General features: G+C 32.1%; 1 protein-coding gene across 1 annotated transcript in view; it reads right to left on the bottom strand.

Moving 5' to 3' along the window:
• LOC113520430 (homeobox protein Nkx-6.2) overlaps positions 1-21,041 on the bottom strand; it is an 89,626-nt gene extending 68,585 nt beyond the window's left edge. Inside the window, exon 1 of the mRNA XM_031914672.2 lies at positions 20,606-21,041. Coding sequence (XP_031770532.1) covers positions 20,606-20,915 — 310 coding nt within the window. The 5' untranslated portion in view covers positions 20,916-21,041. The remainder of the gene's footprint in view (positions 1-20,605) is intronic.
• Between the last annotated feature and the right edge of the window lie 2,889 nt (positions 21,042-23,930).

The raw sequence follows: 23,930 nt of genomic DNA, 5'->3' as shown, positions 1-23,930 counted from the left end.
AATACGGATCAAAACGTAAAACACGCTATACTTAGTTCCTGAAGTACAAAATGCCAATATTGCCGGACGGCGTGTGGCGGCGCGTCCCTCCCTCATGCGCTTTTTGTAACACCATATTGCAATTTGCAACTGTTCCGTAGAGAGCATGTCATGCATTATGCAGCCAGTTGATATTGTCTTCAGACGCGACAGATTTTCAAACCGACTTCGAAAATGATCTATTTAAATTTTTTAAGTGACCTCAAAGAGTTTGGTGGCTCGCGTGTATTTTGAACCGACTTAGAAAAAAGAAGGTTCTCAATTTGCTTATATCTTTTTATGTTTGTTACCTCATAACTCCATCAGCTCTAAACCAATATCGACTTTTTTTTTTATCTGAACGAATATAACCTTTCAGATAAAAAATCTAAATTCTGTAACTATAGATACTTACATAAAAATAAAAAAAATATCAAAATCGGGTCAGCAGTTTAATTTTTAGACTAAAATAACTGGTTTTGTCACATTTAAAGTCAGTTTTTTTTTGTGGGCCACAATTTTTAATTATAATAAGTAAATATCAATAAACATAATAATAATATATATTTATGGGAGAATAAACAAATATCAAATAATTATTATTGTACGAGAATATAAGTGGACTGTATGTATGACAAGTTTTTTTACATAAATCTGGGAATGCGAAAACCGACAAGTTGTTTTAAAGGTCCTAGTAAACTACCTAGATTCAAACTTAGTTTAATTGACTTACCCTTTGATTAGCGAAAATTTCTTTTATAACATACTCAGATCACTCAGTTCCCTAAAGCATGCTAAAGTTACCTGAGATTACCTCGTAAACGTTATAAGTATTGAAGGGTTTCGGTCTTGAATCTTCCGACAGACGTTTTAATCTTAAATTGTCTTTTTAGCGACACGAGAAATTATCTTTTGCATAGTTTATTTGTTAATACAAAATATTAAATTCTAAAATTTTACTCTCACAATTGTGAAATGAAATCTTTTACTTATAATAAATATTTTAAGAGCGACAACGACAAAACCGTTCTGTTTCTGTTTTTAAGAGCAGACACCAACAACCTTTTTTTATCTTTCCACCTCCAATGATAATTATTAATTGCCACATACATGAATAAAATTTCCTTATAAATTATCGAGAATGTTGCCATGCAATTATTACATCTAAATTGAACAATTATTATTGTATTTATATTACGCTATATTTTAAAATTAATTCCAAACCAATTTTAATAATGATTTTCCAATTTTGGATTTACTTTCACGCTGGTTCGTCGCATACAAATTTGGTCAAAAATGAAATCAAAGATAGACACCTTAAATATATATATATATATATATATATATATATATATATATATATATATATATATATATATATATATATATATATATATATATATATATATTGCAGATAATGATGGAGCATGTATGATGTTTGTAAAGACAACATTACTACATTTTATAATTACAAGGTACTTTAATTTTTCTATAAAAAAACGGTAGAGTTTTTTTTTTAAATAAATAGGTATCCAGAGGGAGACTTTGTACAAAAGTCGATTGCTTGGGTACCTCTATCCCATTCGTGTTTCAACCGTGAAGCAGTTGTGTTTGCATAGCTGTGTTTCAGTTTAAAGGGTGGGTACAGAAGAATAACATCTGAGTCCTCAGGAATGGCAACACATGGGGGGTATCATGGGCGAAACAGTATACTCTATTATGTCCATGGTACTGCTCATGTCTATAGGCGACGGTTACCACTTTCCATCAGGTGGGCTGTCAGCTTGTTTGCCATTCTAAGTTGTATAAAAAAATCTTAATTACTATAAAAAATTCGTGAAAGGTTGCATAAAATGTTCAAATATTCATTATCTACTCAACTACGCTTAAATAAATGGTTTTACATTTTTGAATGTTATTTGATACCAGATAGAGAGAATATTTCTTATCCAAATAAACTTAGAAAAACAATGTATATATATATATATATATATATATATATATATATATATATATATATATATATATATATATATATATATATATATATATATATATATATATATATATATATATATATATATATATTTTAATTTATATTTATCTATCAACAATCAAATATCTATGTAAAATAAAATTTCCGTAAAATCCCCTTCCATACTCATTTTCATCGTTAACATAAAACAGTATCATAAAAACGGGCACGCACTAAAACAGCAAATAACAATTATATCAAAACCCAGTATTAGCTGGGTTCAAATCTGTGCACTTATTTCGTAAGAGTCGCAGGTTCGACCGCATAACCCTTCTGCCCCTCTCCCCTGAGTCACTCCCCCATCCACCCTCGTGTCTCAATTTGTAGGGAAGTAACGAGCAGCAAACGGGATGGTTTCACGTTAACGTGTGTATATTTAGGGGTCGCTTTCTTCGTGAGGTACATATGTACTGTCTGACAAATAGGCTTAAAGTTGTGTTAGTAGGAGTGAGAATATTATATATATATATATATATATATATATATATATACACTCGGGGGGAAGGGATTGTTAGTAATTGGATTTGGCAATCCTATTGCCTACCTATTAATATACCTACATCGACCTCCACATGGTTCCTGAAAACCATTTTAAATATTTCTTGTTGTATTCGTCATGATGGGCTAACTGACCTGCTTCATCTTCACCTATCATCACTTACTGGTGCCCTGTCAGTGTATATTAATAGCACAGGCAGGGTTATCATTCCATCATCACCCGTTTAAAAAAAACTTAACAATTGACCTACCCACATTTAACCAGGCATTTGCATGGAATTTCGTTTGTTATCCTTTATTCATTACAACTTACAAAGTATTTAGTGTTGGCCACATTCGAACTTATAGCCATTATAATAATCATGGTAATAAACTACTGGGTCCCGACACTTGCTTTACTAATAGTAATTATGACAAATTTAATACAATTCATAGTATTTTTTTTTACGGGTGAAAATGGAATAGTAACTCCACCTGCTCTATTGGTATACACTGGCGGGGCATCAGTGAGTGAGGTGAGGATAAAAAGACAAGTCAATTAGCCCATCCAGGAGGACCAAGTGGAGGTCGACCTGATTGGATATATTGCTAGCAATGGGGCCCTTAGTTTCCATTATCAACAATCCCTCCTCCCAATTCATAGTATTAGGCATATAACCACACTAAAGGTGTACTGGAGCCTTGCCTGCGTGTTAATACAAGCATTTAAGACATTCTTCGCATATGAAGGACAATGTTTTTCTTAACAAAAAATCAGTTTTTCAGCAACTAGCTAAGTAGCAACATTTTTTTTTGTAATGAATTAAATTATAAAGTTAAATCTTGTAATTCTTTATTATTAGATAAACCATGATATATTTATTTTATCCATTAAATTAACAATATTATATATTCTTTATTGCACTTGTAAGTTACATATAAAATAATCTATTTATAAATGTTGTAAGCAAGGGTGGACTTATCTCTGACAGAGATCTCTTCCAGTCAACCCAGTACAATAAGAAAGCATTTCGTTAGCGGGCAGCTGAAGTGCTACAACTATTAATAAATAAACAAATATACAGTTAAATAAAATATTAAAATATATAATAAAATATTACATAAATACTTACTTTCTGATGTTTGTATCGTCTAGATATATACAATGAAAGTCTTAAATATACAAATTTAATACTAAACTCTAAGTTAATAATATAAGAGTACAATATAACTTCATAACCGAAATATATTTGTACAAGCACACGCGCGACTAATTCATCGCATTGTCGACAACACAAACACGCCTTACCGCACGAAATCTGCGCTCTATCATGTACAAATAAATCCTGCTCTCATTTACCCCCATCTCCCCACAAAGGGAGCTAGGGGAGAAAATACCCGGCGATACTTCGCGATATTTACCTCGCAAGAAAACTTTTCAATGCGTACAAATTGTTAACACAAACCTTTTGGATTATACGAATAAAGTTCAGAATTGAACGGGGAAGTGTAACCGCGGGTCGTACAAGAGTAATTGTAAGGTACATGTCAAATGGAACTTTTGAGTGTTGTGGAAATGCGCAAACATGAGCCAGTTTTAATTGTTACGTGCCTTCGGGGAGTTTCTTATGTGTAGTTAGGAAAGACGCTCCAAATGTTAGTTGTTCTTATTGCCGACCTACTTTGAAAGCATATTTACATAATATAAGGATGTAAACATTTACTTTTGATTGGTTAAATTTCTTCATACGTACGAGTACATACTTAAGATGTTTCATAAAATTAATCGCAAGGAACATGTGAAAAAGACAACTATTACAAACGAAAATATTAATATTTATTTCGAAAACAACTAATCATTGCTTTGAAGTACAAATATTTTTGAATGTAATCTTTTGCTTTATTTTTATGTAATCTTTTGCTTTTTTCTTACAAAAATATATTAATTGAAAATATAACCAAGTTATATATATAGTGATTGAATAAGAATACAATATATGACCGCTTTCTTTCATGTTCAAGATGTCATAAGAGGCAAATAAGAGAACAAAGAACAATAGGTACACCAATACAATATAGCGAAAACTCGAAATATAACTCTACAAGTTTTATGTTTTAAGTTAAGATGTAATCTATCCGTGTACTAAATTTCACTTAAATCCATTCATCCGTTTAATTGATTTAATTAGTTAACAAACAAAAAAACATCCAAACTATCACGTTTAAGTTTTATTAAGATTCCAAGCCGCTATTCATGCATTGTAATAGTAGGCTAATATCCTTAACAAATAGAGAAACACTCACGCCCAGCAGTGGGATGTTATTGGCTTGTTATGCATGGAAATATAGTCAAGAATAACAAATAACTCTGCAAATATAACAGGAACATTTTCATATGATATAAACTGTCAAACATCCACCAAATGGCAACACTAGATTAGTATTCATATCACACGCCGAAAGAATCGTAATAATCATACAATTCACAATATTACACGAGTACGTACAAGCAATTGAGACTAATATAGCGATATGGTACATCCTCGCGCCGTATGGCCGCGACACGTGCGACACCTGCCGTCGATAGATAACAACGCGCGGCTGAGTAGACGAGCAACTATAGGGAGATTATTTATATGTGGCAAAATATTCTATTTACTATTTATTAACTATAGTGTCATGTTTCAAATGAAGCTGGCAATAAGATTTTAAGATAGATATAATTACAAAACTGTAAATAAACTAGTTGAAAACATTTTTAATTAGCGTCTGTTTTGACAATATTTCTCCAAATACGATAAACAAATATTTTATTATTTTTATTTATAAAAAATATCTACAAATGATAAATAAATATCTAAAAATTATAAAAAAATATCTAAAAAATATATACAAATATTTTAATGCATTAAAATCTATGTTTATTTTAATTAAGTAGCATTATATCACACAGCATATATGTATTAATAAAATATCCGTAGATATTTTATTAATAAATGAAATTATTGTATGTTAGCATTTATAATTAAATAATCCATACAGTTGGATTGTAAAATTCTAGCGTAGGACAACAGGACTGGCATGTCATTTAAAAAGCCCCTTCACTATTAATAAAGAGACAAATCTTCAATCGTCAATTACTAGACGTCACACTGTTCTATTAAACTAAAAATGTTACTAATAAAATTATTGTTACGGGCAGTTACAATGTACTCATACCGTCATGTCTACACCACTACTTTTGATCAGGTGAATCATCAGTATACTCGTATCATTCGAAGTTTATCATCATCATCATTATCATCATTAAATAAAATCCCTACAATCGCCCGTGTGTACACGACACCGACTCAAAGACCGCGAAGGGCTCACAGCCACGACATTTGTTCATAACCTATATTGAATACAGCGGCACACATGAAACAGATTTTATTTGTGTCCTTGTGTGCTTTGATATCAGCTATCGTCCTTGCACAGTTCATAACTTTATTAACCGACTTTAAAAAAGAGGTGCTCAATTCGGTTGTATTTTTTTTATATTTGTTACCTCATAACTTCGTGAGTTCCAAACCAATTAGGAAAATTCTTTTTTTTTTTAAAGGAACCTATACAATTTTTTTTAAAAATCTATTTCGTACTTTAGTTTTTTAATCAAAATATTTAGTTCTGCTAATTATAGCAGAATTAAATAACCACAAGATTTCAATTATGAAATCTTGTGGTTTTTTTTTTACATACAGTGAGTATACGAACTTGCGGCTCACCAGATAGCATTTACCCCAGCCCTTGAGCATCTACAACGTCAAAGGAGTTGTAGATGCCGGCCTTTTAAAATGGAATATGCATTTTTCTTGATATTTACAATGTCGTATCGTATTATACATCTTGAAATTTACCTCTTTTTAAACGAAAAAAGTTTTTTTTTATACAACTTAGAATGGCAAACAAACTGACGGCCTACCTGATGGAAAGTGGTAACCGTCGCCTATAGACATGAGCAGTACCATGGACATAACAGAGTATACTGTTTCGCCCATGATACCCCCATGCGTTGCCATTCCAGAGGACTCAGGTGTTATTCCTCTGTACCCAGTAAATTCACGCCATATCCCACCCTTCAAACCGAAACACAGCCATGCAAACACAACTGCTTCACGGTTGAAACACGAATGGGACAGAGGTACCCAAGCAATCGACTTTTGTACAAAGGTCTCCCACTGGTAAAGATGTCTCTCCAATCATATTTTATAAAAGTAACTAGATAATGTTATGTGTACTAAGAGAACCTATTTATTCCACGAGACAACAAAACTTTTCCTCTCCTCTACCATAGTTTTTGCCCTCGCCGCTGCCATGCTCTGTATAATAACAATTTAATAACTAGTCGCCTGTTTTTACTGTACACGCTGTTTCATTGTGATAGTTTGTATGGTATTAAATCCACATAATGTAGGTATAGTTACATTATTTGTTTACCGGCTGACGACTCTTGACACTTACTAATATTATGTGTAAATATGACAATTTAAAATTATGTTTTACAATAAAGCCCACTACAAATGTAGTTTTTCTTTTTTTTTATTTAAATTTATTTTCGAAATTATTTTTTTTTTTTTTTTTTTTTATATTAATATTTGTTATTAACAAAATTCAAACATTCAAAATTCAAAAATCATTTATTCATGTAGGACATTTTAGCCGCTTATGAACGTCAAATTTTTACATTATAATTTTATTTTTTTCCCTACCGTCCAGTTCGGTATATAGATCCAATTGAGAAGAACTGGCAAGAAACTCAATTGAATTACTTTTTTTTTTAAAGCCAGTTTATTTACAATGTATATTTATATAGGTGTCTATGTCTAACATTAAATGAAAATTCAGTGCATGAACAACTATTGCCATGCACACTCGTCATTCAAGTAATCGTTTAGTGAGTAATAGGCTTTGCTCAGTAAATATGATTTAACAGATGTTTTGAATTTATTTAAGGGTAATTCCAACATATCCTTTGGTATCTTATTGTAAATTTTTATACCTATTCCCATAAAAGACCTATTAAGTTTTTCTAAACGATACTTGGGGACAGCAACTTTGTCTTTAAATCTAGTATTAACATTATGAATATTGCTGTTTTTTGGAAATAAGTCAAGATTTTTATGAACATATAGGATATTTGAATATATAAATTGAGAAGCAACGGTGAAAATATTTGCCTCTTTTAACGGCAGTAATAAAATAATAATATAGAGGCTTACCAGTATAATTCCTATTAGACGTACACAATATATACAATATGTCGACCAAGTAAGAAAATAAAATAAATATCAAAGAACATATTCAAAATATAAAAATATAAATCTAAAAAGGTAAACTTATATAAAAAGAGGTCAGCCGCTAACAATACTTATACTGATATTATTCTCAAATAATGTATTGTTCTCAAAAAATGGACGGCTTTGTTAATATCTGAGCATTTATTATAGACAATATTGCAGTAGTTTTCAATAGTAGTGTTTAATTTTATGTTTCCTTCATTTGTATTATACTATTTGTGCAAACTTTAAATTACTATTTAAACGTGTAATTATGTAATATTAAAGCTGTCTCTTTGCCTTAAATAAATAAATAAAACCAGTTATGTTGATATAAAAACTAAATTACTGTACCGATTTTAATAATATTCCTATGGTAACATACTTAAAATTATACCATATTCCAATAACATTCCGACATCATAATACGTCAGCTAATTCACAGGCCGTAGTCATTATCTCTCCCTTCGCTATTGGTTAAACAGACGAGATAGCGCTCGAGTGGGGCTCGAGCGAGTAATTTTATTAAAATATTTATCGTTCGACGCAATCAGGCACCCCATTGTGTCCTATCATTCGGGTACTGATGTATTTGGATGAATTTTCCTTTAATTTACTGAACGAATGAATGAATGATAACTTTATTTGCTTGAATACAGGTTATTACATTAGTGTTTAATGTAAAAAAAATTGTGCAGAACGTGCAAATATTTCATTTGGAACTTATTCTTAAAATTTTACGTTAAAATAGTCTTCAGGTGAACAACCAGGTGGGCCGTCAGCTTGTTTGCCATTCTAATTCTAATTCGTGCAATAAATGATTTGAATTTGAATCTAAGTTGTATAAAAAAAAACAAAAAGAAACAAAAACATTTCTCAATAAGCCAATTGTAAAGTTACTCATTATTTTTTTTTGTCTATCAGATCTCTATATTCTAACGGTAATTTATTATATAGTTTTACTGACAGGTAGTAATAATGCTAATCTTTTTTTTTTTTTTTTTTTTTTACAACACAGGGGGCAAACGAGCATGCGGCTCACCTGATGGTAAGTGACTACCGCCGCCCATGGTCACCCACAACACCTACGGCATTGCAGGTGTGCTGCCGGCCTTTTAAAAAGGAATATGCTCTTTTCTTGAAGGTTATGTTGTCGTATCGGTTCGGAAATACTGCTGCTGGAAGTTGATTCCAAAGAGTGGTTGTGCGTGGAAGAAAGTGCCTTGAAAAACGCACGGTGGAGGACCGCCACTCGTCCAGATGGTTGGGATGAAATTTTAGTTTATGGCGGGTTGTACGATGGTGAAAATCTGCAGCAGGTATCAATCCGAACAATTCTTCAGAGCACTCCCCATGATAAATTCGGTAGAAGATGCACAGAGATGCAACATCTCTACGCAGTTTCAGTGGGTCGAGCCGGACAGTAAGACGCCGATCGTCAACAATTCGAGCTGCCCGACTTTGAATGCGGTCTAACGGAAGGAGTTGGTACTGTGGCGCTCCTGCCCACAGGTGAGAACAGTATTCCATGTGTGGCCTCACTTGAGCTTTATACAGTTTCAGGCGGTTTTCTGGCGTGAAATACCGTCTCACCCTATTGAGCACCCCCAACTTTTTGGAAGCTATCTTAGCTTTTTCCTCCAGATGACCGCAAAACTGGACGTCGCTAGATATATCGACGCCAAGAATCCCCAGACTCGACTTATTATCAAGGGAAGTGCCCTGAAAGTGAGGTGATACGACAAACGGTGTCCTTTTTGCGGTGAACGCGCAGACTTGTGTCTTCTTAGGGTTAAAGTGAACAAGATTGCGTTCACCCCAGATCGAAACTTTATCGAGTGAAGTTTCGATTTCAGACACAAGTCTGTTCCGGAGCTCATCGGTATGTGCCCGCGAGATCTTTGCATGACCGGTGTATAATGCATCTCCTGTACTGTCGTCCGCATAACAATGAATATCACTGATCTGTAACATATCATTGATATGCAGAAGAAACAGTGTCGGAGATAGTACACAGCCTTGCGGGACACCAGCATTCACAGGTTTTAAGTCAGAGCATGCTCCGTCGACTACGACCTTAATGCTACGTTCCTTAAGAAAGCTGGCGACCCAACTGCACAATCTCGCAGGCAACCCAAACGAAGGTAGTTTTGAGATTAGTGCCCTATTCAGAGGGAGACTTTGTACAAAAGTCGATTGCTTGGGTACCTCTGTCTCATTCGTGTTTCAACCGTGTAGCAGTTGTGTTTGCATACCTGTGTTTCGGTTTGAAGTGTGGGATATGGCAGTGAATTTACAGGATACAGAGGAATAACACCTGAGTCCTCAAGAATGGCAACGCATGGGGGGTATCATGGGCGAAACAGTATGCTCTGTTATCATGGGCGAATCTATTCTATGGCTGGACCACACGTCTTCAAGTCTTACATCTTCAATAAGGAAGTATTAATAATATTAGTAAAGTTTATACTCTTTAATGAAATAATATATTAATAATTACTATTACTGAACAAATGATCATATCAACAAAAGAGTGACTTTAATTATGTTAAACGTAATATGGTAGTAACACAAAAATAAATTGAAACATTATAAAAAACAACATTAAAATCGGCTCAAATATAGCTAAGACAGAAATTGAATAATTGAATTAAGAACTTAAGATAAATTAATATATTATGTGGTCTTTGAGGAAAAGAAACCAACGTTTTTCATATGTGATATACTTTTTTTTACACGTGATATAATAATAAGCTTTTTATTGCGCATAAAAAAGTATTTATACACAATGTGCATATACAAAAGGCGGCCTTATCACTAAAAGCAATCTCTTAGAGACAATAATATAATCGGGTTTTTATTCTAAATATATCTTATTTTACTGCTACTTTAAAATAAATTCTATTTAAACTAAAATACAGTACAATATTATAAAACATCGCCTAGTTCCCGAAAAATAAAGATGGAGTCAGATTTATGATATGGTTGTCAGTTGCGAAAAATTTTAATATTTATATAATTGTAAACAATTGTTAAATAGTGTTTGTAAAAAAAATTTAATTATATCGTATTATCATAAATAAGTAAGAAGTAAGTAGTTAACAAAGATTATTAACTAATAAATTTATACGAATAAAAGAACTTACACTTCACACAAAAAGGACGAGGGATTGGCAGCAGCGCCCCACTTAAAACATCACCAAAAGCCTAACTGCAGTTGCCAAATCGCTTGCCAAGCATGGTAACTACTGGTAAAATCCCTTTATAAGGGAAGCCTATCTTTAGCAATGGACAGTTAAAGGCTGATATAATAAAACGAACTAGGTGCAATTTTCTAGATTTTTTCTGTATTTATAAAGATCTGTTTATAATAAAATTAAATTAAAAAAAAAAAAAAACTAGAAAACAAAGACTGTCTGTCGAACTATTATGTTTTCACAATTGATAGCCATTTTATTTAGAACCCGCAGATCAATGCCAAATATTTAACATCATGACAAATATTTTTGCAGACTTGTTGCAAATTTATTTATAGTCAGGCATTAAAATATTATACAATTGCCAAAAAGTCATTCAACTGTCTCATTAGCTATTAATTTTAGTTAGCGAAACGTTGACAGACTCGTTACAAAACTTATATTTATATTTATTTTTTTACATATTTTTTAATGACTTGAAGAATCGAACAATAATGTCGTGCAATCTCATTACATATGTTGAGGTTTTTTCAAAAGGCATGGGGTTTTTCAAAAAAGGGGTAAAGAGGTTTCTTCAGGTTCAGCAATGCGCGCGTGATATCCCTAGTTCAATTATTACATATTATTATTGCGTATTGCAGTCGTTAATAGGTTACGGTAATCGCTTACCATCCATCAGATAGACCGTATGCTTGTTTTCCACCTCAGTGCTATAAGAAAAACCTACTCATCTTTAAAATAAGTATTACCTAAAGAATGCATATGAAAGAAACGTACTTAATTATTTCCTCAAACATTAAATAGAAATACTTAAAGAAAATATCGTATGCATGTTTTATTAAAATTATTATACAAAGAGGTATTAATTCATTTTTGTCAACCCTAGTCGGTGGGTGCTTCGAACGGGCGCGAGGGGGCGCATCGCGAAAATGTGCGGTGGCTGCCTCCATGCGGTATTATGTTATTCTTAATTTAATTTCATTAGGCCCCGGCGAGATTGTATGTACTTGAGCTTTTACGCCGACCAACGTTTAATTGCTTGGGTAAATGTTGCAGCATAATTGTTAGAATATTGTTTACCCTGATTTTTATATTATGTTAACATTATATTGTTAGAGATATGACTTGGTCTTGTGTGGGTGTTTATTCGTCTAATAAATACATGTGCGTCGTTTGAATTAACCATACTTTACATTATTTTTTTGTTCTACAAAAGGAAAGTCTTAAAAAATACTCGTACAAACACTAAACGCTGTGTTTTGGTTTGAAGGATGGGATGTGGCAGTGAATTTACAGAGTATAGAGGAATAACATTCGAGTCCTCAGGAATAGCAACGCATTTTTTTTTACAACTTAGAATGGTACACAAGCTGACGGTCCACCTGATGGAAAGTGGTAACCGTCGCCTGTAGACATGAGCAGTACCATGGACATAACAGAATATACTATTTCGCCCATGATACCCCTATGCGTTGCCACTCCTGAGGACTCAGGTGTTTTTCCTCTGTACCCAGTAAATTCACGCCATATTCCACCCTTCAAACCGAAACACAGCCATGCAAACACAACTGCTTCACGGTTGAAACACGAATGGGACAGAGGTACCCAAGCGACTTTTGTAACTGGACGAAAGAGTATACTCTGTTATGTCTCTGGGTACTGCTCATGTCTATAGGCGACGGTTACCACCTTCCTTCAGATAGGCCGTCAGCTTGTTTGCTATTCTAAGTTGCATAAAAAAAGCCGAATTAACTTATACCTATATGCATTTTAGTCGAGAAAGCTCTACTAAAATACATATAAGTTAATCCGGTCGTTATTACATTAAAATATAATATGTACTACGTGTATGTATACGACGCTGTGAATATATAATAGGTCGATACAGAATAGGCCACCCCTTCCTTTCCCGTTGGTGTCGTAAGAGGCAATTAAGGGAGGACGAGGTATGGGCAGCAGCGTCCCTCTTAAAATCTCTCTATAGCCTAACTGCGGTTGCCAATCTGCCTGCCAAGCATGGCAACTACTGGCAAAACTCCCAAGGGGGAGGCTTATGTTCAGCAGTGGACCGTTAGTATGATATGATGATAATGTGTACGTATGATACTTTTAACAACAGACACACAAACAACCAAGTATTTCTTTATTATAATATTACTTTATATAAATAAAACATCAAATTATTCCTCTATATAATATCAGTATACAATATAAAACGTTTTGGGTTATTATTAAAATCCTGAAACCATTAAACTGTGCGCAATTCGGATATTGTTAATTAGTTAAGGCGAGTGCACACACGCGCCCGACTGCGGTCGCACTGGGCGCGCACCAATGAAGTGGGACACATTTTTTTAATTACCCGTCCCATCCCGTCCCAACTCCCCCCCATTGATTGCCACCCCATTGTGGCCAGTTCGGAACTGCACGGCATATGTTGCGAATTAAAATTCCGATTTCGAATGCAACTACGGTGCGGCACGATTATTCAATATCGGCGAAGTTGGTTTCGGTCTAGTATGCTTCTCTATGACATTTTCAATTTATATACCTACTGCTATCTTTATGTCTGTATATATATATTTAAATTTTTTTATTAGTATCTATCAAGGATTTCATATACGATTAAATAAGAACCATAGAAAACTCTAGACTATAATCATGAAATTATACCTCTTACCCAAATGGCTGGATTATGAAAATATATATGTATGTGATTATTCGTGAGCTATTTCTAAGCTCCATTTCAGACCACATCATTGCTTTCCATCTGGTGAGATTCTAATCAATCGCAGGATCCTTCAATAGTAAATAAAAGTTGCAACCATTGTCTATAGACATATAGACAGTTATATTTACTTTTATTATTTTAATTTTATCGAAATCGATTCATATTCAATAGTTTAGTTTATTGATTAAAATAACTAGTTTTGCCACAATTGAAGTCGTTTTTTTTTCTGTGGGACACAATCTTTAATTATCTGTAATAAGTCTGAATCTTTAAGTATCTGTATAATCTATATTTATATTTTAAAAAATTACACCGAATAATAAATAGAGCCACGTGAAAATTCAATATAAGTACCAAAGTACGACATATTATCATTCATTACACATTATTATTTAATTCGTTATCTATCCCATTACCGTATCAGATAATAAGCAACGCTTGTGTGTATATCGCCTTTATTAAAAATGTCAGAGCACTAATACGAATCGATTAAGTGTAATTGATAAGGGCATATGTGATGTTTTTGTATTGATGTTATATTTTCCTTATTAATTTTCTCCTAGTATATACGTGACATTCGTGATTCGTATATTTTTAATATTCCATGGGAATAACAGACGATTTGACGGCGTGTTTGGTTAAATGAAAACCTATTATATAATCTGTAGGTATACATGTTTTATTTAAAAAAAATCTTTGTCGAATTCAATAAAATAAAAATGCCAATAATACAAAATGTGTTCCTTAAAAAAAAACATCGACTTTAAATGTAGCAAAAACTTGTTATTTTGATTTCAAAACTAAACTATTGAACTGAGTAAGTGAATCTGTACGTATGTCATTATAGATAAAAAATAAACGTTCAAATCGGTTTATAACTGATGAAGTTATGAGGCAAGAAACATACAAAAATACAACCTTTTTGAGAACCTGCTTCATTTTGTAATATAAGGAGGGTTTTGCCAGTAGTTGGCATGCTTCACCCTCGGGGTGATAAACGCAAATAGGCATTTGGAGATATTTTAAGAAGGACGCTGCTGCCCATTCTTCGAACATAAAATTCTCTTAGTCGCCTCTTACGACACCCACGGGAAAGAAAGAGCCTATTCTATGCCGGGACCACACGGTAAAATAGTTCATATTCACGTATGCAAATATGATATATATTTGTATAACATATAAGGATTTATTATATAAAACTAAGCCAGAAGGTACTAATCATTAATTTATTGTATAATACAATTATTACATCTACACATTGGCATTTTTAAGTTTATTTTTAAGTCATATTTTTTTTATTTCGCTTAATACGTAACATAAAGACAAACTTATTTTTAGCATTTCTAATATTGAATGAGAATAAATAAGCGAATAATATAACAGATTGTATGGAAAATCGTAATTACCGGTTTGATATCTCAAGTGGCAAGATTACACGCATTACGGCTATAATGCGCGGTTTAATAACGAGATATTGGTCTGGTACTGATAAACGGTAACGAGGCACAACACTACGCAAATAGAGGCATTAATGAAAATTATTAATTAAACTCATATCTATTCAATGTGCTCAACATTATTAAATAGACGCATTAATGAATATCATTAAATGGAATATTTTTTTCGATATACTCAACATTAGTCACAAAATGTACCTACAAAGAATAGTCTTCTCGTAGAGTTTCATTAATGTCTCTAGACTTTAATGACAATTTTTACTTGTAATTATATTTATTAGTTGTTTTCAACGCTACACAAATATAAATAAAAATTATTCATTAAAATTACGTGTCTGATATGCTCAATACTACGCAAATAGAGACATTAATGAAATTATTGATTATAAATACACTTATGCCGATGTCATATCTATTCTATCTTAACGCTATGACCCATGCAAGGCAGACAGAGAGAATCAAGTGCAAATCATTGCGAAATCAGTACATAGAGAAAAAAATTACTTAGTTCATCCACTTTCATAAATCATCTCATGTCTGCGCACCAACTTTAGAGACTCTTGTTTCCATTATATATTCTATTTTTTTATTTACTGAAATACTAATTATCTGTAAGCGAATCTACAAATTAGTCTATGTATTTTCTTTAAATTGAAATAGACTGTACCTTCTACATTTACCTTCTTATTCTTAAAAATGTCAATACTCTCAAATAATCATATTTTAGCTATTCAACTTCTTTGTCTCTTTCTTCTATATTGAATTTCCAATTTGATAGAAAGTGACAAAACAGTGTAATAGTTAAAGTAGATTTAAAAGTTTTAATTACTATGATATTATAAGAGTATTTGTGTATTCTAGGCGTGTCTTTATTATGGCGTAACACGTGTAAGAACGCCACTAATGGTGGTAGGGCTATAACTTGGGGCACACCGTCGGCGTCCGCGGTCGCTCCGACGGAATTGGGCGCCGCGCCGCCCGCCGCCGGCCGAATATACAGTGGTAACAGACTGACAAACCGAAATTGAACGACATTTTATCTAATTCTTCATTTATATTAATAAAAATCAATTGTCTAATGTCAAATATATATGTATGTATGTGTGTAAGCGCGTCAGGGCAAGGTTTGAAAAATCATACGGAAAATTAAAAATTTAAATAAAAAATTTCCATGTAAAAAAAAGAGTGAATGAAACAAAAAAAGAAGGGAGATTTCCAAATATATTGACAGATTTGACAGACTCAGGACGCACACTTGTGCGAAGCCGGGGCGGACAACTAGTTATATATATTACTATAAATTAAAAAAATATTTAAGTATACTTAATTACTTATTTATCTATCAGTAAATTGTATACATGGCGAACATAACACTATAAAGCGTTTGTTAACAGTCAACCATGGGTCGTACGGGGAGCATTAATGGCGATACAGAAAAAAATTATAACCATTTATAAATAGTATTTTTTTATTTCTCAAAAGTTCGGTCACAGATAAGAAAAAAATTAACATTTGTTTTTATACGTATGTCTGTTTGTATTTGTCTTGGTAAAAGTACTCTGTAATATATGACATGTTACATTTATATTTATGAAAACAATGTATTTAAGTGTATAAATTTTCTGTAGTATCTACAAGCTTTGCTTAATTTGTAAATTATATATATTCTTTATTGCACTTGTAAGTTATATATAAAATAATGTATTTATAAATGTTGTGAGCAAGGGTGGACTTATCTCTGACAGAGATCTCTTCTAGTCAACCCAGTACAGTGAGAAAGCATTTCGTTAGCGAGCAGCTGAAGTGCTACAACTATTAATATATAAACGAATATACAGTTAAATAAAATATTAAAATATATAATAAAATATTACATAAATACATATATTACTTACTTACTTATATAATAAATGTTAAAATAAATTAGTAATGATTTTAAGATTTAACAGTTCAATTAGAAAAATACAAAAAAAAATACTACTCAAGGGAAAGAAAATATGATTTCAACCTTTTTTGAAAGAGGTAATAAATTAGTCGACAGTCTTAAATTATTATTTACTAGCTTTTAACCGCAACTTGGTCCGCTTGACCGAAATATGTACATATACTACCCGGGATAAAACGTAGCCTATATCCTTCTCTTTCCCACACAGAACGTGTATACAAAATTTCATAGTGAATGGTTGAGCCGTTACGGTGCTATAGCTTCTTAACTAGTTTTTTTTTTAATATTTGTATAACCGTGTGGTCCCGGCATAGAATAGGCCACCCCTTCCTTTCCCGTGGGTGTCATAGGACTAAGAGAACTTAATGGTCGAAGGATGTGCAACAGTGTCCCTCTTTAAACATCTACAAAACCTAACTGCGGTTATCAACCCGCCTGCCAAGCGTGGCAACTACGAGCGAGGCCTGAGAGAAAAGGGATTGTTGGTAATGGAGACTGAGAATCCCATTGCTAGTAATATACCCAACCAGGTCGACCTCCACGCGGTTCCCCCTGTAAACTATCATGGTTAATTCCTGATGAATTCATTATGATGGGCTAACTGGCCTGTTTTCATTCTCATCTATCACCCTTCACTGGTGCTCCGCCAGCGTATCCAGTTAGCGCAGGCGGAGTTACCATACCATTTTCACCCATCAAAAAAAAATGGGGAGTTGTGTATTCAGCAGTGGACAGTTATAGGCTGATACAATGAAGATGTTGATATATTTTTATAACATCTTTAGATATTTGTATAAAATTGGACATAAAATTATAATATAATTGTATAGTAATAGTTAGATAATAATTGCCATCAGGCATTAAGTCCGCCCTGTAGACATATTCTAATATGTGCAAAAGTATAAATAAATAAATAAAATCATTCTTACTAGCAGAATCTGTTACAGACATATTATTGATTTTATTTATACTTTAGCACACTTTAAAATATGTCTACAGGGCGGACTTAATGCCTGATGGCATTCTCTACCAGTCAACTGTTACGCTCAACAGAGAGAGTAAATGGCGGTGCATAGATTTTAAAAAAATGGTAGATATATTACAATAAAACTAAAATATTTTACTAAAAATTTATTACTCCAACAAAATATGAAACTGAATGCGATTTTTATTTGATATGTCACTATATGACTATCGTATAAGTATTATTATAAATTGAAATATATTATTTACTAGCTATATCCTACGGTTTCACCTGCGTGGATCAATACATAAAGTATTTTATGTGCTAAATTAGAATGTAGTCTACTCGAGTATCGAATTTTATTCAAATCCGTTCAATAGTTTTTGTGTAAAAGAACAATAAACATCCATTTATTTTTTCTTGCAAACTTTCATATTTTATACGAAATTCTATATAATTAATTAATAATTATACATTATTAATTGATTATATATAATTATTTAACATAATTACATTTAAAATATACTAAAATAGTACTTACACCATTCATGGTGTATTTTTTTCAAGTATTCTGTATAGGGAAGAGCACTGCTTATCCTAAAGTACAGGATTTACCTATTTAGGGAGCAGAGTTTTACCTATATTTAAAATGTAACATTTATTTTGAAATAAATTATAATTATTTTTTTTTTCTAGTAGGTATTTTATATTTGTTACAACTACCTTTTATTTAACTGCAATATAATAGATATTATCCTATATTAATTAACTCTAGTGTTACAATTATAACAACTAAATGTAGTTAAAGACGAAGTTATTATTTGCCGATAGGTATTGCCTATTATTTAATTTTAATTATTGATATATTGTTTTGAAAAAGAGAAAAGCAATGGTATGTTTTACATTATTGCTTTTATTTTACAAGAATCCCTAATAATATAGTAAATATGAAAGCGTGTTTGTTTGTTTGTTACCTGTTAGTGTCTTAATAACTTGACATTTACTATGAAATGTATATATACACGTACTACATGTAATGAAGAATATTATAGGCTACTTTTTATACTAGTAAATAAGCTTATTCTGGTCACGCGGTCAAAGTCATGGGGAAAAGCTTGTACTATATAATTTTATTTCTTATATCGACACCTACATTCGTATAGAGAAGATACTGCTTATTGTCTATATATAATATATAAAAATCCCGTGTCACGATGTTTGTAAACGCACTCCTCCTAAACGGCTCGACCGATTATTATGAATTTTCTATATATATTTGGTACGTATGAGAATAGGTCGTAAAGTATAGATATTTTATACCACTAGGTGATTATCGTGTCCCTATCCATAATTAATACTGAAAAACAACATTTGCTAGGTCAGTCAGTATATTACAAAATAGTATTTATTGATGTATATTTATAGGTATATTTTTTAGAAACTTATTAACTCTCTTATTAACTAATAGTATAATTATGTATAAAAAATTAAGTACATATACAATGTAAGTACATATTTTTAATTAGTATTATTTAAATTTATAATTAAATTTGATCTCTAGAAAACGCGTTGATGTCTTTTGTTTGACTATGAATTGAAACATCATTATAGCTTGAATTCTTATTAATTATATTTATATATGTTTTCTACGCGAATATATATGCTGTATAATATAGACAATAATCCCATAGAAAAACATAAACATATCTATAACCTTAATATAATCACGGTCATATTTTATTTTAAATATCAATACATTGAAGTAATTACTTCAAATAGTCTCTATCTATACCTATCAAATACAGATATCTATTTATAAATATCGAAATATATAGATAAATTAAAATCTTATTTCTGCCTATGTATCTATTTAATTAGATATTATATATATTTAATTAATAAATAAATAGTTTTAATGAATATTTAATTCAATGACTGATGTTACTTTTAATAAATGACTACATAAACATATACCTACCGGTAGATAATTTATTTGCATTACTTACAGCACAAAAATTATAACAGATACAGATTATACATAAAAAGCGAGATAAGAGAAATTATAGAAAAAAAAAAAAATACATAAAGCCAAGTACATTTTTTCCTTTCGTGCGTGTGCCATAACAATACAAAATGGTCACAACTCAGTTTATCGCTTCAAAAGAGCAAAGCACTGATATTCTGTTACGGCCAAAGGGAATAGGGTAACAATAAAATAATACTACCAGATTATCTATACAGTAAACAGAGATATATAAAGTAAACAGACAGATATGACAGTCTATCTAGCGGACAAATGGAACATAGAGGTTGCTGGAATATCTAATTTTTGTCTCTCAATTAAGATTTTTTTTAAATTAATTCTATAGGTAACCAAACATATCTAAACTGTTAAAAAAACCTTATTTCTTGATTTCTCTCTACAGAAATATACATAGAGGTAACAAAGTAAAGAATAATACTCACTAGACTGCAATCTGTCTCTCCACGCCATTGGATTGGATACCAGCCCTTGAAAGCCTGGCCAGTACAGTGGTTTGTGCTGCAAGTAATGCGCCATGCCCGCCGCGGCTGCCGCCAAAGACAACCTCGGAGTCAGGAGACCAGCACCAACATTGGTCCCAACCGTCGGCCTTGACAGTATATGGTCGATGCCGTGAGGATTAGGGGCCGGAGGAGGCGCCTCCGCCAACGAGCTCAAAGCGGCCAGCGGCGCCCCGAAGCCGTTCTCCAAAACACCCCGCGAAAGAGGCGGCGATCCGCGCAGTTCTGACATCTTTCAAAGTTCACACACTCGAATTTCAAATTTAGAACATAATCGAATTTCGAACACGAAACGTTCACATAGTCATTGTCCGTTGACGAATTCGAATTCGCGTTCGAAGCGAGTCACCGCGCGCGCGACCCGACACCGAATGAAAGCTGCCGAGCTGCCAAGCTTTTGCTCGGCGCAAACAAAAAAAAACAGTATAGAGAACGCCCAGTCAATCTAAACCTTATATCGGTGACGCCGCCCCTTCACGAGACCGTGCATCGGAAATATGCCCGTCCCTGTCCACCTTTAAGGGGTCCGATAGAGAGAGGAGAAGCGTGGTGTTAACACGAGAGCGTAGATTTAACGAATCGTTATTTAATGGCGCTTCTTGTCTCTTTATAATTAAGTCGGGTGCAGTTTTTGCGGTGCGTCCCGCGCGCGTCCCCCGCCGCCCCTCCGCCACCTCTCTGTCGCGGGTCCGTTAAAAACTATTGTACGCGGAATAATATGGGACAGTTTATTTTATGATGTGAAATGACAATAGCCTGGAAGGATCCACGTTATTTGTCACCAATAATTTATGTGACAAATATTTTATTAATTGACAATGTTGTGTGAATGGCACTCGATTGGCGAGGAAATACAACACCCATAGAATTAACTGAGCAACATCTGCTTGCCGGGGTTTCTTAACATTGTTAATACAAGAACATTTCACGATCATTTTTGTTCAATGAGTATTAATTGATTTAAATAATTTCATATTGTGTTTATGATATAATAAATAATTATATTTGAAGTTCTACATTATATAGACAAATGGCAACTATTGGCAAATCTCCTTCCTTCTTTATGGAGGAGGCTTCTGTTTAGCAGTGGACAGTTAACGTCTTATATTGATGATAATAATAAAATTGATATCTGCTTAAATCAATGTAGTTTTATATTTTAATTGGGTATAAATATAGGTGCTATTTATAATAGTAGGTTATACTGTTTTTTTTTTTAATAGCAACTGACAATAAATAGAAGTCGCAAGTGTTAATGAATACCACGATATCTGCTTAAATATTTTAATTACGCCATTATAAAGTTTTAGTTATCCTATATTTTCTAATTTATTTAACTCATACCTAATTATTAAATGTAGTAATTTAACTTATTGGCGATTTAGTATTTATGCTTTATATCTACAATAGGCAAGTAGTATGTAAATTAAATACAAATTATGTTAAGTTAAATATAAATTAAAATAAAGTAAAGTAGAAAAAAAATAAAGAATTTTAAATTATATTGTATCGAACAATATTTACTCAGTCAACTCTAATTTTATTGTTTATGGGAGACGTAAATTAATTATTAAATTTTAAAATAAATAACTTTAATTTCTATGCATATATTTATAAAAGCTTAAAAAAGAGAGTCGACTCTTTCCATCGTAATTTAATACTCTTTACTCTTGTTTTTTATCTTACTTATATTTAAACATACATTATACTTAATAAATTTACATACTTATTACTTACCTATGGTATGGAGTTTGAATACTAAACCCCTAATAAATTGAGTTTATTTTAATTTAGACTTTAATTTGAAAGCTATTTCCATCAAGTTTACTTGTTTATCATTTCAAGTCGTACTTAAGTATAAAATAGAATTAAAATCCTTGTTATCTCTAAATACCTCTAATATGGGCAAACACCTACACCTGTCCTATTAATATTATAAATAAGAAAGTTTGTAACAATCGTTGAATGAATGGGTGAATGCATGTTACTCTTTTACGCAAACACTTGTGAATGGATTTAAATAAAATTTGATAGATTATATTCCAACTTAGCAAATGGGATACTTTCTGTGCTGATTCACGCGGGTGAAGTCATGAAATAGAGCTTGTTTAAAATAAACCTATTCATTACTAATACAATAAGCTTGTAACTGTACGATATATGTATGTACATAGATAGATATCTATAGTACATGAGGATATTTTAGAGAAATTAATATGAGGAGCCTTAATAAGAGTAATAAAAGCCAAAATAATAATATTTAGAAAATTATCAATCGAAATGTCTATCTGTAAAGTTTAACAGACAAACAAATTACAAATAATAGTACCTACAGTTCTTTTTTTGTTAACACTAAAGGATCGGACCCTAAAAATATTGAATACAATACATACGCTTCCTCTTTCAGTTCCTATCTGACCATCATAAAAATCCTAAAATCCAATTAAAATTAACAACCACGTCCGGCCCCATAGAATGGCTTAAATCCCATACGAAGAACCACAACATTTTTTAGCTTCATTTTATATGCTCACCATTGAGTATTAACAGGAATTAAAAACCATTATAAAATAGGGTTATTGAAAATAAATATAACAAAAGGGTTTTGGGATCAATAAATTAATTTAGGGTTCACGGGTGTAAATGTTACTTTAAATTAATCTCGCTTAATTATAAATGACTAAAAATTTAAATATAATAAGAATTAGTTTTATTGTTAAAAGTAATTCTAATTTATTTTTATTTCGAAAACGATTAGTTTGTTATGACAAAATTAAAACAACAATCACATAAAGTACCTTTATGTGATAAAGTACCTAAATTAGGAGTCGCTCTAGACACCACCAAAAAAATCCTAATATTTTTTAATAATCTCGTGAATTTTAAATTATTTTTATCAAAAATTATTCTCATTTATCCTTATATTAAGCATCACGCTTTTTTCTACATACAATATCATATAATGGAACTAAGATCTAAGAAGAAGGATTCTTATTAAATGTACTTACAGTCTTTTAGTTAAACATTTAAAGAATTTACTCTTGTGTTTTTTTTTATACAATTTAGAATGGCAAACAAGGTGACGGCCCACCTGATGGAAAGTGGGAACCGTCGCCTATAGACATGAGCAGTACCATGGACATAACAGAGTATACTATTTCGCCTATGATACCCCCTATGTGTTGCCATTCCTGAGGACTCAGGTGTTATTCCTCTGTACCTATGTTTTGTTTCACTGGTATAACAC

Source organism: Galleria mellonella, unplaced genomic scaffold (assembly GCF_026898425.1).
Source record: "Galleria mellonella isolate WM207_F2 unplaced genomic scaffold, CSIRO_AGI_GalMel_v1 utg40, whole genome shotgun sequence".
In the NCBI taxonomy this organism is placed as follows: domain Eukaryota; kingdom Metazoa; phylum Arthropoda; class Insecta; order Lepidoptera; family Pyralidae; genus Galleria; species Galleria mellonella.
Note: the sequence above shows the minus strand (reverse complement) of the source record. Positions and strands in the feature narration are given on the sequence as shown.